Source organism: Lathyrus oleraceus, chromosome 1 (assembly GCF_024323335.1).
Source record: "Lathyrus oleraceus cultivar Zhongwan6 chromosome 1, CAAS_Psat_ZW6_1.0, whole genome shotgun sequence".
Taxonomy (NCBI): domain Eukaryota; kingdom Viridiplantae; phylum Streptophyta; class Magnoliopsida; order Fabales; family Fabaceae; genus Lathyrus; species Lathyrus oleraceus.
The window spans coordinates 351,712,001-351,730,899 of record NC_066579.1 but is presented as its reverse complement, the minus strand read 5'-3'; the positions used below and the strand labels follow the sequence as shown (position 1 = coordinate 351,730,899).

At 39.4% G+C, this 18,899-nt stretch overlaps 1 protein-coding gene across 1 annotated transcript in view; it reads right to left on the bottom strand.

Moving 5' to 3' along the window:
* Positions 1-835, bottom strand: part of LOC127136119 (ethylene-responsive transcription factor ERF017) — a 1,019-nt gene extending 184 nt beyond the window's left edge. The window contains exon 1 of the mRNA XM_051062717.1: positions 1-835. This exon is cut by the window's left edge and continues 184 nt beyond it. Within this exon, the coding sequence (XP_050918674.1) occupies positions 70-714 (645 nt within the window). The 5' untranslated portion in view covers positions 715-835 and the 3' untranslated portion in view covers positions 1-69.
* Positions 836-18,899: the final 18,064 nt, after the last annotated feature.

The window sequence follows — 18,899 nt, the reverse complement described above, 5'->3', positions numbered from 1 at the left end:
ATTAGCCTTTTTTTGGATATAATAAAACTATCCACAACCCGACCCGACCCTATACCTATCCTTAAATTCTTAGAAACTCCATAAAAAAGTATCGTTAATTATTAATCCATCCAAATTCTCTTCTCCATAATCATAATTTGGCAGCTCCGGGACATAAAAATCCCCTCCAAAATCATCAAAACTAGGAAAAACCGAGAAATCGGGTTCAACATTATCCGACCCGCTTACCGCAAACAAATCCAAAAACAACCCGTTTTGCTTAGAATCACAATCCGTCTGAAACGTCAAATCAGATAACGCCGGAGACTGTGATTCCATAGGCAACAACAATGCGGCACCCTCCGACGAAGAAGACTCGACCTCGACCACGTTATTATCGGGTCGACCCGGATCCTTATCATGAATACCCGAATTTGCAAAACGGGCTGCCGCGGCCTGAATCTGAGATGGAGTCATAGACCTTCCTCCAGCAATCTCCGGAATATTACCCGGAAAATTAAACCTAGCACCACTGCCACGTAAGCAAAACATAGCCGCGTCGAAAGCACGCGCCGCCTTCTCAGCAGAGTCATAAGAACCCAACCATATCCTCTGACGGCTGTTCGGTAGTCTGATCTCCGACACATATTTCCCCCATTTCCTCTTCCTCACTCCTCGGTAAACCGAATCACTTCGTTCCGCCGCAGGTTGTTGTTCCACGTTGGTCTTCACCATTGTTTTCACAGTACACTAGTACGATGTTGTTGTTTTCTTGTTGTTGGAATCGAAACACAACTCAGAAAATGTTTTTTTTTAAAAGACGAATCAAATCTCTGTCGTTTGTTGTTTTGGCTGCGTTTGAGAGTGAAAGTATTTATATGTAAATCAAGTACAAAGAAACGAGTGAAAAAATTTGACTAAATTTCAAAAGAGTCAACACTTCTAAGTTCTAAGACGTGTATTTTGATTTTAGAGAGAGAAAAATAAAAGCGGTTACACAGGATTGTGACACGTGTACGGTCAGAATTGAAAAATGATTTTCCCTAAACTCATACGCGTTGTGAAGTGTCTCTGGACAACAAAGTTGAACCATGTGATGTGTATTAAAATGCATGTGAATTAAAAATTGGTGATGAAAACAATGTGCATTTTTTTTCTAGATTTTTAAATTCATCCAATGTAGTGTGATTTTCATTTTTTTGATTTTGGAACAATGTATGGTAATTAATGTGTTAATTATTTCCAACGGTGGAACCAGTTTTTACTGCCAGTGGTTTTAATTCTCATCCCTTTGGTGTTAAGCAATTCATATTCCCAATAGTTTAATTGTTTGTGCAATTTATTGTTCTAGATGACTATGGAAAAGTAATGGAGATCTTTGATTATAAATATTAATCTTTTTGACTAAATTACAAAAATGAAATAAAGTAGTAATATTTTAGCAATAAATTATGGAATCAATTTTAGGAATTTATTTTATAAGATAGAGAATAATTTTATGTTTTTATTTTTATTTTTTTATTATTAATTACAGAAGAATGTAAATAAAATAAAAATAATAATTAATTTAATTGAAAATTGTAGAATTTTATATAAAGACAAAAAGTTCTAGAATTATATAGAGGGGAGGTAAGAAATGAAAAACATGATCCTCTAATTTTAAATATAAATAAAATGTTAAAACATTTAATTCAAACATTTAATTCAAACATAAATAAATACACTTGATATTTTACTTTAATATAAGACAAAAGCGAGTACGGCGGAAATTTTAAGCATCTCTTATAGACTGTTTGGACCTAAGTCAAAGGGTCACCAAACATACCTAGCAAAAGCTATAAAAGAATGTTTTAAAAATATCACGTTAAAAATATTTTAGAAAATGATACTTGAATATCTTACTCAAATACAAACGTACACGTAATAACAACTTATTATTATTTTTTTTCTGTTATTTGTTTTTTAAAATTGTATTTTGGACCACTAGAGAGTGTAATAACAATAGTTCATAAGACAAAATGAATCATTGAGTCAACTAAAAGACAATTAGTCCATCATCTTGTCCATCATCTCAGCGTTTTCAATTCCTTGCGCAATTCAAGAAATTGGTCCTTCATCTCGTCCATCTTCTCATAAATATTCGGCCCCTCAGACGGCTCGGAATGATAGATGGTATCCTCTACGCGAGGCAAAGTGTGTACAACTGGAGGTGGCACGAACATGATCGGGCTAGATGCCGGCATGGAAGCAAAAGTAGGAGTGAAGCCTTCTCGCACAAAATTGGGAGGCATTCCCCACGGGAATCCGGAAGGCAAGTTTGGTACAAAGTGGGCGATAGCAGCAGACACGGTAGAGGTAATCACTTCTTAGATAACAGTCCTCGTGGGAGGAGTTGTAGGCGTTGGAGAAGCTTGACTTTGAGCAGCAAGAACTGACTCCATCATGGCAGTCAATCAGGCAATTTCGTCCTTCAGCTCTCTGTTCTCTTGCTCAAGGTGCTCCATGATTTTCTGATGATTGGCTCTGGTGTTATATCGGTGAGTCAGCTTGGCTAAAGCACTGAAGAACGTCAATCAGACACCTGGCAAAAACCTGCTTATGCAAATGATGCGTGAAATACAATGCTTGATTATTTTTATTTCCAAGGAACTTACTATATCATTTGCAAATATATAATATTTAAATGGCAATTGCAACAATTTGATATGACCAAAAATTTCTTTTTATTTATATAAATTGGAAGGATTACACTAAGTACAATTTCAGAAACCAAAATAAAAAGACACAAGAGAAAAGGAGACTAGTCATCCTAAGGATCCCTAACAACATTATTAGAAGATCCGGTTGTAGGCGCGTACTTTCTTCGAATGCGACGGATCTTGGTCTCAAAAGAAACCTTCATCCGAGTCTTCTCGAGGACAAGCTGGTCAACAATCTTCTTCTAGGCAGCGGAAGGCTGAGGCATGCTAGAAGATGAAACCTCTGGCTCTCTCTGTCTCTTCGTTACTCGGTCTTCAGGTAGCTCAATCAGTGCATCTTTGTCCTTAGACTCCAACTGCAACTCTTCATGCTTCTTGCTCAAAGCATGGAAACGCTCTTCCCACATATCCTTCTCTTGCTTCATCTTGATGGCTCAACCACAACCATAGACATAGGTATTTCCCAAGGATAAGGCATCTTCAAATCCATAGCTCTCTTCTTCACCCAAAGAGTGTAAGCTTCCAAAGCTACACAATTGCACGGACCAAGCTCGGATCTTCCTTTCCTATGCACATTATTCCAAGCATGCACAATCTTCTGCTTCAAATGTTGGCAATCTTTACCCTCTTGATAGAAAAGACCTTCTAACAACATGTTATTAGGTTTGTCTCTCAAGAGGAACCCAAGTTGATGACGGGTCAAAGCAGGGTTGTAGTTAATTCCTCCTTGTGTACCAATGAGAGGCAAATTAGAGAATTCACCACAACTATCAATAATCTCCAAACTGCTTAAAGACGGATCATACCAAACTATATCATAATTAGTGAGAAACATAAGCCTTTGAGACCGCCTTAGACATTGTTTGTTCTCCACAAAAGCAGGTGTCTGAGGCAAGTGCGAAATAAACTACTTGTACATAAGAGGAATGCAACAGACAATCGTTCCACCGCCCTTAGAATTCCTGAGATGCAAAGAGAAATACATATCACCCAACAAAGTAGGCACAGGATTCCCAATCAAGAAAAGTCTAATGGCGTTAACATCAACAAAACCGTCAATGTTAGGGAACAAAGCTAATCCATAAATGAGCAACACAAAGATAGCTTCAAAAGCATCCACACTACCAGCTTGAGCAAAAGCAGTAGCTTCCTTGATGAGGAAATCAGATGGCAACCCAAATAATCCTCCTTTCTTCACCCAATGAGCCTCTATCTCAGACTTCTTCGAGTGAAGAGCTTCAGCAATAATACTAGATCGAGGAATCTCCTCCAATCCACTAAAAGGCACTCTACTAGAAACATGTATCCCCAAAAGATGAGAATACTCCTCCAAGGTAGGCACAAGCTGAAAATCTAGGAAAGTGAAACAATGGTAGAGAGGATCATAGAACTGCACCAACACACTCAAGAGTCCTTCAACCACATCAGCAGACAAGATGGACAGAAGCTTCCCATGACGTTGTTTGAAGTCCAAGGGATCTAATACAAAAGATGCTAGCTTTTTTAACTCTTTCAAGTCGGGACATCTGAAACTGTACTTCTTGTGTTCCTTCGTCCACAATCCATGGTCTAAAAATATTTGCAAATAATACCTCAGTTCCTTGAAATTTTCATGTGATAAATGTTATGATATGCGTGAATGCATGAATGCAACAATCACAAATAAGGGATCACACACAAGGCAAACAAAGGTCAAGGAATGAACCAAGTCATTGTCAAGATCAACCATCCATTTTGGTGGATTATGGTTTACACCTTATCAACACCCAAGTTCCATTGATATTGACAATACTTGATTGGATCAACCAAGAATCAGGGGTTTGTTGTGAGTCACGAGCATGGAGTCTGGGTAAGAACCATCCCAAAGGAGTGAACTAAGGAGAAAAACCTGTAGATCATGTTCTAAAAAGTTCCCAGAGTCTTAATTCCATCTATCGGATATTACAGGTTAAGATGACTGGCTCATCGACCCATAATATTCTCAAGAGAAACTCGTTTGAGTGTAGTATCGTGTAACAACTGTTATCAAGTTTACACCTGAACAGTTTCCGCACTACGTCCTAAATAGGCCAAGATGGGTTAGGTGTTCTAAGGTCCTCAGCTTCTTAGACTCAATTAGAAGTAGTAATGCCTAACCACAAATACTTGTGTGACATTTCCAAATCCAAAGGAGTCTCCACTGAGCAGATGGATCTCAAGCCAACTTGTTAAGGACAACTCCACACAAGTGGAACATGACTATACCATCCTCCTATCTTAATTGCACTCAAGTTCGGGTTAGAACTTATCTCACCACTCAGAGATCACCAAGCACAACAAGCAGATTATATCACACATACATATATACAAACATGACATATATATAGATATATTCACATAAAAAGTAGGCTAAACCCACTGGAGACCTTCCTCAACAAAGTCGCCACTTAATTTATGTAGCGGGTGTAGCGGGGTATTCGTTACCATTAGAGATATTGACTAAATCCAAGGTAAATCATACAAGTCGAGTCGCCACCGCACTTCTATTTATCCAAAGGAATGGTTAGAAAGCGAACAAAAACCTAAAAGTTTTATCGAATCAAAAACTAGTAAAAAAGAGTCAGAGATCTGGGTAAGGGGGTTGGTTATGCAATGGGAAGGTGTTAGGCACCCAAAACATCCTAGGTACTCCTAGGGAGCCCTTTTCACACTTGTTGTAAGGTTGGTATTTTGTGAAAATTTATTTGTGCAAACATGATTGAAGAGATGGGAGAAGAATATACAAGTTTATTTACATTTTGTGTTTGGATGGATGAATCCATTGCCTACGTACCATCTTAAAAAATATTAGGATCAAAACCTCGTAGTTCGGGGTAACAATCTCAAAAATGAGTTGGTGAGCTGATTGGTCCAAAAGCCTTAAGGTCTTTTGTTATCCAAGGGAGAAAACTCAACCTAAAACCACAAATCCACCATGTGAGGATAGCTTCAACATGCTAGTGAGGGGTTAACCCTATAATAAGCATGGAAGACTCATTGTCCATCACTAAGGATATAGGTAAGTATTACATCTACCACCAAGATAACTCAAACCTAACAGCTAAAGGTTATAAAAAATTTGATTAAGGAAATGGCCATTGGAACCACAAAAAGACATTTGAATGGGTTATATTTACCAGTTAGAAGTATATACAAAATGGTCAAAGTGGACTTAAAGATTCAATTCAAAATAAGTATTAAGAAAAGAGAGTTTGAAAATCAAAAGCATAAAGGCTTAGGTTTCTAATGTTTGAAAACATGTGTTAAATGTTTGCACAAAAGTTTTGGCTTGGGTTAGAGTGGAGAGAAGAAGAAGAAGGGCTAAAGTCCTAAGCATGCAAGAGGTAAGGAATAAGAAACAAAACCACAATAGAGTTCCTCTCTTGAGATCATATTGATGATCCAAGTAGCTCCCATCCTTTGGAATAAGCAATCATATAAACATAAACCCAAACAATCATCAATCAAATGAACTCTTGGAAGGCTCTTCAAGGCATCTTGTAACTCTTTCCCTTAGAAGCTCATGGCAATAGTTCCTCAAGTTTGAATCAAGATGAAATCCCTAGCACAAGAACACACACATCAACAGGTTCTATAATACCATCAAAGAATGGACAAGAGGGAGTTTAGAGTATGGTCCTTCTAATCCATCTTCATCATTAAGGTCCTTTTACTCCAATTTTTGCATAGGGAATGTCCTAGAAACTAAGTCCATTTGTCCATTTCTTGCATTTGGTTCTCAACAAACAAAACAAAACACAAGCACAATGGTATATACACAATTATGTGCTCAAGTGAGCAAAAGGCAAATGGCATTAACATAAACATGTGCTCAAGTGAGCAAAGGAAAAAGCAAATGAATAATATGTGCAAGAATAGTAAATTGCATAAAAGTAAAGAGCAAAAAGTAAATGTTAATGGTTAATGGTTAGTGTTAGTAGTTAGTGTGCCATAAGGCAAATTTAGCGCTGTGTTAAGCAATCGTAATTGGACTTATGTAGAAGTCACAACTATCTGAGGCCGGTCAATAATAATGTAGGCAACAACACAAGTTAGAAGTCTTGATTAGTGAACTAAGTTCCAACAACTTGCCATGCCAAAAAGAAAAAGAGAATTGATCTTGTATTGGTTTAAGCCTTTTGCATGATTTAGGAAACAACCTATCCTTAATGCAAAGCCATTCACTTGATCAATTGATCAAGATGAATTAGATTTGGATAAAGGAAGATTAAGTCTCCCTAATCAATGCTAACTTATCAACCTTCAACTCATTGATCAAAAAAGAAAAGAAGAAGAAGAAGAAAGAAATGAATAATGGATTATGAAATGGAAAGATTAAAATGCATAAGGTGAAATAAAAAATGTACCAATCCATGTGTATTGACCAAATGACATTGAAAGTCAAAGTCAAACAATGAGAAATCAGAAATGAGATGAAGATTGGGGTCAAACAATAAGCAAAGTATTTTTGGCATTTTTAACATTAAAATAAACATGAATTAAAAATAAAAGAAAGGTCAAACTTCAAAATCACTTCAAATCAACCTTGAAGGGTCCAAGTGATTTATCCCAAGTTCAACAAGGTCAAACAAAGTTTGACAAAAAATTTCAGCATTTTTAAAAGTCAGAAACTATTTTTAATCAATTAAAAATGAATAAAAATAACCTAATTGAACTAAAATCTCAAATAAATCTCAAATCAATTAAAAAATTGATGAGAATATTTTTCATAGATTTATCATCATTCAAATAGGTTAGAAAAATATTTTTGTATTTTTTTAATATCAAGAACTATTTAAAATGAATTAAAATAACCAGAAAAGAGAAAATTCACAAAAAATATCAAATGACAAAATAAAAAATATTAAAAATCAAAATTAGAAACTAGAAATTATTTGGAGAAGAATGCAATTGGTCCCATATTTTTTGGAATTAAAATGAAGAAGATATGAATTTTTGAAAATAATGGAAATAAAAGAAAATAAATCAGAAAATAGAAAATGCCAAAAATCCAGAGGCGTCAGATCTAGATTCATTAATTGACGTGGCACATCTGAAGGCAGGGAGACGCGCGCGCATGGTGTACTTGAGTCAACAACATCACACATGACATTATTAAAAGTCATCAGATCAAACAGTTATGATATAAACTGGAGAAAACATCCAACGGTCCACAATGCATCTGGCAAAGGGACGGTCACAGGAGCCACCTTCTTCTCCGATGAGCATGAAGATTCCGGTGACATTTGCAGGTTTCAAAAGCTTAACCAAAATACACGATCCATACATCATTGGAAAGCTGGGATGATGTACATCATCCCTGTACCACTCAATTCCACTCTAGATCTCTATATTGAGAGAAATCAGAGATGGAAATTCTGTGGTGTTCAAGTGAACTTCATGGATTTCAACAATTGAGCATTCAAAATAATTGCCTCTATGAAGAGGACTTCAGCCAACACAATATCCAAGCAAATAGATCAATAAATGGTGAGTTTCGAAGAGAAAACCAGTTGAAGAACAACCTTGAATTCTAGAGATTTGAGCTTGCTTCCTTGCTTCCTTTGGCCAAACAGAAGATCAATGGAGTGTGAGAGAGAGGTCTAGGAACTTTAGATCTAGAAATTCAACCTGATTTAGTTGAATTTCAGATATGAGAAATTGAAGAAAATTGGAATAGTTCCTTTAGGTGTGGCTCGGTTTTCAGTTCAGCAGCATTTCAGGTTGATTCATGGATGAAATTTGAATGGAGTGAGGCTCTTATTTATAGGTGGAAAGGCAAGGCAAGTGTGATCAAAGCCGTGTGCATGGAATTGGATATTCATTGCATGGACTTGCATGATCATTCAAAAGGCCCAAATTCAATGCCAAATGCACTCTGAAGCATAATTGAGCTGAAATGGTCGTGGAATTGGCAATGCACAAGCTTGCATAATGAGTTTCAACATGTTATGCATAATCATGCCTAAAACTTCTCCTCTTCGAAAATGCCATTTGCCAAATCCAAACACGAGCATGTGAGTAATGGTTGGAAAGGTTTTGATGTAAGGAACAATTGTTATGTTGGGCAAAAATCCATTTGAAGTGTGGAAATTGGTGAAATTTGAGTTTAAAGTGCAAGGTGCAAAACATGTAAAGGCAAAGTTTCTAAATTTGGCCAATGTTCAAGCCCTTCTATTTTGATGAAGCAAGCCCCAAATGAAAAAACCTCCAACATCAAAGTTGTATATATCTTCAAGACAATCAAAATGGACTTAAATTTTGCATCATTTGGATTTTGTATGAAAGAGTTATGGGCACTTGAAGTTGGACTTTTTTGCCTTTCAATGCATTTGGTCCAAAGTGACCTATGATGTTTTTCATTATCACATGTATTTCCTATGAGATTTTGAAATTTTGTTCAACATAACATTTTAAGTAGACATCTTAATATTTCCAATGCATTTGATCCCACCTCAAAATCATAAAAAATGAATGAGTTATGTCCTTGGGAAATTGACCCAAAATTAGGGTTTCAGTCAAAATGACCTATAATGTCTTGGAATGGTAGATGAACTTCCAAGCTTCAAATCAATTTATGATGAACATGAAAGTTGTTCATATTGTCCTTAAGAACATTTTTTCTTTTGGGATCATCTCCATTTGACCAACACATAGAAAGTTAGGTCTCAGTGAATTTCAAAATAGTCAGATGAATTGACTGATCAACTTCTCAAGTCTACAACTCATATCCTGATGAATTGATGATTGAGGATACTCAAATAAGTTCAAATATGCATGAAATGAAGAATTAAAGAACTTCCCTTGATTGTATTTGATCATGGGTTGAGGTTGCTTCAAGAGCAAGGCATTGTGGTGCATAGATGAATTAGGGTTTCTTTGGGGGACAAACCTTAAACCCTTTGACTTGCTTTGATCAAAATGATGAATTGAGATGCTAGGGAGGCATATTTGATGGAGGAGAGCTTTGGTAACCATTACCATGCTTGCTTTCATCTCCTCTTGACCTTATCATTGCACAAAAGATCTCCTAGAAGCTTTGGACCTTGTGATTGCTCAAGCTACAAACAAAAGATGTTAGTGACATATTTTTGTGCTTTTGGTTAGTAAACAAAATAAGAAAAGCAATGATATCCAATTCAAGCATGCTTGGTGATTTCAAACCACTCACAAGAGGTCCCACCCAAAGTTAAGGGGAACCAAGATGCTTATGATCCTTGAGGCAATGTAAATGCAAATGTTATGATGCCATGAGGGATCTTAGGGACAAAATTAGGGTCTTACAGATGCCCCTATTTAAGGTCATTCTAGCCGGAGAAGTGAAGGTTAAAATCTTCGTCTTGACGGGGTAGAATAGGCTTAAATAATAACAAAGAGACGAATTTTGGTCCCTAAGAGACCTCATGATGCAGATGTATGCATGCAAATGGTAAAACTCTGTAGGGATATGTGTCCACAAATGCAAAGATCAGGAGGAAATTGACAATCCATATGAATAATTCATTCTGTAGGGCCGAGACTCTTCCGGGGAGTAAAGGGATGAAAATGCGTGAGCAGGTCACGACTTGAAACTTGCTGAGAGACACGGGGAGAATCCATGAACTAAACCAATGGAAGGACTCGAGCTGACTCGAAGATGCATGTATTGGGGAATATGCCAATACAGCAAAATTATCCGCAACGGATACTTTGGATAAAAATCCGGACTTAGGTGGGGATGTCCACTAAGGACTCAGCTGAGGAAATAACAGATGAGGTATTACCGGTTACTAGGTAATAAGCTCAAAAAGAGATCATGTAATCCCACCGGTATAAGGGTGAGGGGAAAACATGCTCCGGGAGAATGAATATCTAAGACCGGTATAAGGGTGAGAGATATCAAACATCCAAAACGTCTGAGGAAGACCTAAAAGGTATATTTTAACTCAGGGATTCTGACTCCACAGGGGATAAAAAGTCATAATAGAGAGCAGAAGCAGGGAACACCAGGGATGCTGGTTACTGGGCATATAATAGGTGACCAACCAAAACGTGAATTGGGGAATATTCCCAAGACACTCATCATCCAAAAAGAGGGCAAAAATCAAACTCGATTATGGGATGGACATTCGATTCCAAAAAGGGATACGAATCTTACTCAACTGGGGAAGAACAGAAGGCTTCGACCAAAGAGTGCATGAGATATATTATCTATTACCGTCAGAACATAGATAATACACTCGCATGGAAGATTATCCACAACCGGTTACTGGGTTAATAAAGGATAAATCGACCGAGAGAGAAAGGCATCGGGATACCGAAACTAGGTATATAATGATGACCGTTCAAGAGGAGCAACAAACATTACCGGCAACCGGTATATGAAAGATAACTTGCTGGGGATAAACTGCCTAATCAGAGCAATTATCCAAGAGGATGAGGGAATATCAACGCCGAATATTGGATAACGATGACCGTCAAGGAGGGGATTACATCTACCGGATACTGGGTAGAAAACCACGGAGAAGTAACCGTTATCGATTAGGATGAATAAGAGGTTAATTCTGCAAGGGGATGAAATAGGGTTTACAACTACCGATATAAGGGTAGAAAACCACAGACTCCGTCGGGGATAAGATGAACGATTACTAATTACTGAGCAATTGTTCATTTATACCACAGGGGAGTGCAGGAAATAGATCACAAGAAGCCAATTTAGGATCAAACTAAAGAGGCAAACTGAATCAAGACTCGTCCCAATGAGGATATAACTCAATAGGGAAACCTATCCCAATATATGTGTTGGGAAGAAACAGAAACAACCATCGTCCACGAGGATATAACTCGGTGGGGAATATGGAAGGAAAGATAAACACTTTCTGCTTAAGGGGCTGACTCTATATTGAGGGATCAGGCACCGACATCTGCTTGGGAAATGTATTATCAACTAGCAGGGGATAACAAACAAAGATATATGGCAAATACTGTAATCATGAATATCTGCATGTTTGAAAATATATGCGCACATGCGTGGTTTATGTATGATGAATGCTGACAAACAGACATTTCTAACACAAACAGTACACAAACATCCGATACTACATCTCAAGAGAGAAAGCCAGGTTCACCGGAGAGTATCCAATCTGATAAGGGCAAGAGATACCAGGAAGCAAAGATCTCTGCAGGGGGATGAACATCAGTCATTCCAGCTGGGGACAGGAGTTATTGCACAGATAAAATCCGCCGTATAAGCAACTCTACTGGGGAATCCATCCGAGGAGGTGGGGGAAATCTGGGGGAACAACCACCAAAATAGGAAGCTTCCAAGGTCACCACCAAATACCGTACTACCAAAGATCACACCTGACGAGGAGAAAAGAGGGATGAATATCTTACCACACACTCCGCTTGGTAGAAAAAAACCACAAAAGGCTCCGGTAGGAAGAGGATACAAACATGCCAGGAATATGAACAAATGTCTTATCCTGTTGGGGATCATACCATCCTTGGGAGAGCACTGAAGATCTCTTAGGTATCCTTATGTCATTGTGAATGTTCACTTTTTTTAAAAACAAGTTATGAAAAATTCGATTATTCAAAACAATGATATTTTTTCAATTAAAACATGTAAAACATTTGTTGGATAGAAATAAATAAGAGTGCAAATAATTGGATAAAGGCTCAAATTTATTTGATGGAATGGTAGTCTGCTAATGGCAAGACTCCATAGATCTTTACAAATTTGAAATTGGTGATATATATTGGAAAAGGGCTACATTGAACATAATGACCATTTCTCCACCAATTCTGAATCCAATGTATTTGAAGCTTTGGTTGATGACGAATGAGCAAGAATTTCTGACGGATGACAGTTGTAGAACAAAGCCTTGTCAGGATGCAGTTACTTTCCAAATCCCTAATTTTTGCCTAGATTTCCCCAGGATGAGGTACTCAATCTAGCGGGATACATATATTCATTTTTTATGTCTCTAACTTTTGCCTGGACCGCCCTTTCGGGTTTTCAATCCACCGAGACGCTCATTTTTTCCTAAGCCGCCCTTTCGGGTTTTCAACTTAGAGAGCTATTCTGTTTTTATTTTAGGCGAAGTATTTCTTGACTGCATCTGAATTCACAAGACGAGTGAAATCCTCCCCATCCATAGTTGTAAGTATCAAAGCACCGCCTGAAAAGGCTCTCTTAACAACATATGGACCTTCATAGTTTGGAGTCCACTTTCCCCTGGAATCGGGCGCGAAAGATAAGACTTTCTTGAGCACAAGGTCACCTTCTCGGAACACACGAGGCTTGACCTTCTTATCAAAAGCTTTCTTCATCCTTTGCTGATATAATTGACCATGGCACATGGCCGTCAATCTTTTTTCTTCTATCAAATTCAACTGGTCATAACGACTCTGAACCCATTCAACATCAGTCAACTTGGCTTCCATCAAGACTCTCATTGATGGGATGTCCACCTCTACTGGGAGTACAACCTCCATGCCATAAACAAGAGAGAAAGGGGTTGCCCCTGTTGAAGTGCGGACAAATGTACGATATCCATGTAAAGCAAACGGCAACATCTCATGCCAATCTTTATACGTGACAACCATCTTCTGGATAATCTTCTTGATATTCTTATTAGCAGCTTCAACAGCCCCCATTCATCTTGGGTCTATAGGGAGAAGAGTTATGATGTGCAATCTTGAACTCACTACACAGTTCTTTCATCATTTTGTTGTTTAGGTTAGATCCATTATCAGTAATGATCTTATCTGGCACACCATATCGGCATATGAGTTGATTCTTGATAAACTTCACGACCACCTTCCTGGTCACATTTGCATACGATGCCGCTTCAACCCAATTGGTGAAGTAATCAATTGCTACGAGAATAAATCTGTGTCCATTGGACGCTTTTGGCTCTATCATGCCAATCATGTCAATTCCCCACATGGAGAAAGGCCATGGTGATGAAATCACATTCAGAAATGTCGGGGGAATATGAATCTTATCCGCATAAATCTGACACTTATGGCATTTCTTCACATATTTGCAGCAGTCAGACTCCATTGTTAGCCAATAGTAGCCCGCTCTCAACATTTTTCTAGCCATGGCATGTCCATTGGAATGAGTACCAAATGAACCCTCATGGACCTCAGTCATTAACAGGTCTGCTTCATGTCTATCCACGCATCTGAGCAGAACCATGTCAAAATTTCTCTTGTAAAACACATCGCCATTGAGGTAGAAACTTCCCGACAATCTCCTCAGAATCTTCCTGTCTTTCACAGATGCCCCAGGCGGGTAAACCTGGCTCTGAAGGAAACACTTGATGTCATAATACCATGGCTTGTTATCTTTCACCTCCTCTACTGCAAATACATGGGCTGGTCTGTCCAAGCGCATCACAGTGATATTGGGAACTTCATTCCAAAGTCTAACCACAATCATTGAAGCAAGTGTAGCAAGAGTATCTGCCATCCGATTCTCATCTCGAGGAATATGATGGAAGTCAACCTCAGCAAAGAACGTTGAAATCCTCCTCGCATAATCCCTATATGGAATGAGGCCGGGCTGATTCGTTTCCCATTCACCCTTAATCTGATTAACAACGAGGGCCGAATCACCGTAAACATCAAGATGCTTGATCCTTAGATCAACGCATTCCTCCAATCCAATAATACATGCCTCATACTCAGCCATATTATTCGTGCATTTGAAAGTTAGCCTTGCTGTAAAAGGAATATGTGTGCCCTGATGAGTAATAATCACTGCCCCAATACCATTTCCATATTGATTTACAGCGCAATCAAACACCATACTCCATCTGGAACCAGGCTCTGGCCCTTCATCGAGAGTAGGCTCATCGCAATCTTTCATTTTCAAATACAGAATCTCCTCATCTGGGAAGTCATACTGAACTGACTGATAATCCTCAATCGGCTAATGTGCCAAGTGGTCAACCAAGATGCTACCTTTAATAGCCTTCTGAGCTCGATACTTAATATCATACTCAGATAACAACATCTGCCAACGGGCAATCCTCCCTGTTAAAGCAGGCTTCTCGAAGATATACTTGATTGGATCCATTCTGGATATCAACCAAGTCGTATGGTTCAACATATACTGGCGTAAGCGCTTAGCAGCCCAAGCCAAATCACATCATGTCTTCTCAAGCATAGAGTATCGAGACTCACAATCGGTGAACTTGTTGCTTAAGTAGTAAATAGCATATTCTTTCTTTCCTGATTCGTTTTGCTGACCAAGGACACAACCCATTGAGTCTTCAAGAACAGTCAGATACATAATCAATGGTCTTCCTTCCACGGGTGGAGACAGGATCGGAGGCTCAGACAAATACTCTTTAATACTATCGAAAGCTTTCTGGCAACCCTCGGTCCAATCATGGGACTGATCTTTCCGGAGGAGCTTGAATATTGACGCACATGTGGCAGTCATGTGAGATATGAATCTAGAAATATAATTCAAGCGGCCAAGAAAACCTCGGACTTGCTTCTCAGTTTTGGGCGCATGCATCTCTTGTATTGCTTTGACCTTTGCAGGATCAACCTCAATACCTCTTTCACTAACAATAAAGCCTAATAACTTGCCGGAACGGACTCCAAATGTACACTTGTTGGGATTCAGACGAAGCTTATATTTCCTCAAACGCTGAAAAAGCTTCAACAGGTGCTCTACATGTTCAACTTCCATTCTTGACTTAGCGATCATATCATCAACATATACCTCGATCTCCTTGTGCATCATATCATGAAACAAGGTGGTCATAGCTCGTTGATACGTGGCTCCGGCGTTCTTCAAACCGAAGGGCATCACTCGATAACAGAATGTTCCCCAAGGTGTGATGAATATTGTCTTCTCCATATCCTCGGGTGCCATTTTGATCTGATTATATCCAGAAAATCCATCCATAAATGAAAAGACATTGAATTTAGCTGTATTTTCTACCAACATATGAATATGTGGTAGAGGAAAATCATCTTTCAGACTAGCTTTGTTCAAGTCTCTATAGTCCATACACATCCGGACTTTTCCGTCTTTCTTAGGCACGGGCACAATATTGGCCACCCATTGAGGATATGTAGAAGTCACCAGAAATCCCACATCAATTTGCTTCTGAACTTCCTCTTTGATCTTTACTGCCATATCAGGATGAGTTCTTCTAAGCTTCTGCTTCACAGGCACGCACTCAGGTTTCAAAGGTAGAAAATGTTGCACAATATCTGTATCTAGACCGGGCATGTCTTCATATGACCAGGCAAAGACATCAACATATTCTCGTAGCAATTCAATCAACCCCTTCTTAACAGACTCTTCCAGGAGTGCCCCAATCTTCACTTCTCGCACACAATCCTCAGACCCCAAGTTGACTGTTTCCAGATTCTCAAGATGCGGCTGAATGATTTTCTCTTCATGCTCAAGTAGACAGGTAATCTCGTCAGGAATCTCTTCAACATCATCCTCTTCCGCCTCAAATACAGGGAATTCAAAGTTGGGAGATGGTGTTGGATCATTATGTTCAATGGGTTTGATTAACCTGCATAATGATTTTGGATATAAAGAGCTTTAGAATTCAAACAAGGCAAATCATTATGCAGATGAAAAGATTGATTTTATTCTATTTTTAGGGTTTTATGTGATCACCAATTTCATGCAAAAGCGAAAAGGGAAAATAATTGGAAAAACAAACATCTAACATGAATCTATTGTATGAAAATATCATTGTATTTATGCGCCAACAATGTCATCACTCCTCCTTTTGGCATGGGAGGAGGGTTTTAAAACACAATGATCATTACTTTGACTTATGGATAACTGTTGGAATATCCACAACGACCCAATTATTGCAGATTCCCCCAGGGATGACGAAGTTGGCAGAATCCTCTTCGTCCTCTTCCAAGATGGCATCAGTCTCCTCGTCTTGACTGGTGTGGATGAAACCTCCACTCTTGAACAACCCTTGCGTATTAGAAACCCCAGATGAATAACCTATGCCAGTCCGAGACTTGTTGTCTTCTAGCTCAATCATTTTCCCTAATCCAGCAGTTGCACCACGCTCAATGGCCAACTTTGCATCTTTGTAGGAAGCAAACAAAGGAGTTCTTTTCTCAATAGGTTCAGCAGTGGATAAAGCTTGGAAAGGAGTTCCAACTTCATCCTTAGCATCTATATATGAGAAGGAAGACAAATGGCTAACCAGGAGAGCCTTTTCTCCCCCTACCACCACCAGCTTTTTATTCTTTACAAATTTCAATTTCTGGTGTAGGGTGGATGTCACGGCGCCTGCCTCGTGAATCCATGGCCTGTCTAGGAGACAACTATACGATAGGTGAATATCCATAACCTGGAAGGTAATCTGGAAATCACTTGGTCCGATTTTGACTGGGAGATCAACCTCACCAATCACAGTTTTGCGAGACCCATCGAAAGCCTTCACAACTACTCCACTCTGCCTCATGGGAGGCCCTTGATATGACAACTTCGTAAGAGTGGACTTCGGAAATACATTCAATGATGACCCAATGTCCACCAGCACATTGGACATGGCGTCGTCTTTGCAACCCATTGATATATGTAATGCCAAGTTGTGGTCTCTTCCCTCCTCGGGGAGATCAGAGTCACAAAAACTCAAGTTGTTACAAGCAGTAATGTTTGCAACAATGCTATCGAATTGTTCTATCGTGACATCGTGATCCACATACGCCACATCCAAAACCTTCTGCAGAGCCTCTCGGTGTGGTTCTGAATTCAAAAGCAATGATAACACAGATATTTTGGATGGCGTTTGTAGAAGCTGGTCTACAACATTGTACTCGCTCTTTTTGATGAGCCTCATCATATCATCACAATCTTCTTTCGTATTGCCGTTCGGGCCAACAGAAGCAGGAGTTCTCAATGTAGAGGAGGGCTTAACAACAAGTGCCGGATTCGGAGTGCTCACAACATTCCCAATCAGGCGCTCAACAAAGTCAGCATCAACACTTCCTCGAGCATCAGCCTGAGGTTTTGACGGCGCTGAAAATACACGACCGCTGCGGGTCAAACCACTAACATCAGCAATGTTAACAACAGATGAGGATGGCAAGGACACCTCTTTCCCATTTTCTACTGCCACAGCGTTGTAGCGATAGGGGACTGCCTTCTCAGAAGAGTATGGTACTGGGCCGGCCGGCTTAATGGTTAATGCGGGAGAAACCTTCTGCTTGCTACCATCATACTTGATGATAACAGGCTCGGGGATCCGAAATACTGGAGAAATTACGTTGAGCTCATCAGCATCTTCGTCAACATTTCTGTTTTGAAGGATCTCAATAACTCCTTCATCCAGCATTTCTTGAACATCTTTGCGCACCTGGCGACAACCTCTTTGATTAACAGAACAGATTCGGCATCTATCATGGTCATGCTCATAATGATTATAATCACATAGCAAACGATGCGTCTCGACCAGGGATTGTCGAATATGACTGATGTATTTGACTTTGTACTTGCCAGGGCAGCCCTGGACCATGTTGACAGACTTCCCATGCTCGGTCAATGGGTTCTTCTTCACGTTAGGACTTACATCCTCGAAACACAAAATGCCACACCTCACAAGGTCTTGAACTTTGGTCTTCAAAGGGTAGCAATTCTCCACGTCGTGGCCGGGAGCACCAGAATGGTAAACACAGTGTAATTCAGGCTTATACCACCACTGGGGGTTAGTAGGTGTAGCCGGTGGGTCTCGCGGAGTAATCAACTTTCTCTCTATCAAAGAGGGATATAGCTCTGCATACATCATCAAAATAGGATCGAAGGTGACCCTTTTCCTCTCGTAACTTGTGCTGGTTTGATTAATGTTTCGAGGCTAGTAGGCCTGCTGTTGCGGACGGTGTTGTTGTTGTTGATATTGCGGATGTGGTTGTTGCTGATTGTTGTTATGTTGCTGGTACTGCTGATTATCTCTGAAGACAGGTGCTATATGAGCCACCTGGTGCTGGTTACTGGCGGGACGCACGATCTTCCTCCTCACAGAGGGTCTTCTTGGTTTCATATGGGAGGTCACAACATGTGCCTCTCCATCTTTCTTTTTCGCAAACGCCCCATAACGTTTGGCAGAAGAGCCTTCTTCTCTTGTCAGACGCCCTTCCCTAACCCCTTCTTCTAGACGCATCCCCATATTCACCATCTCAGTGAAGTCAGAAGGAGCGCTAGCAATCATC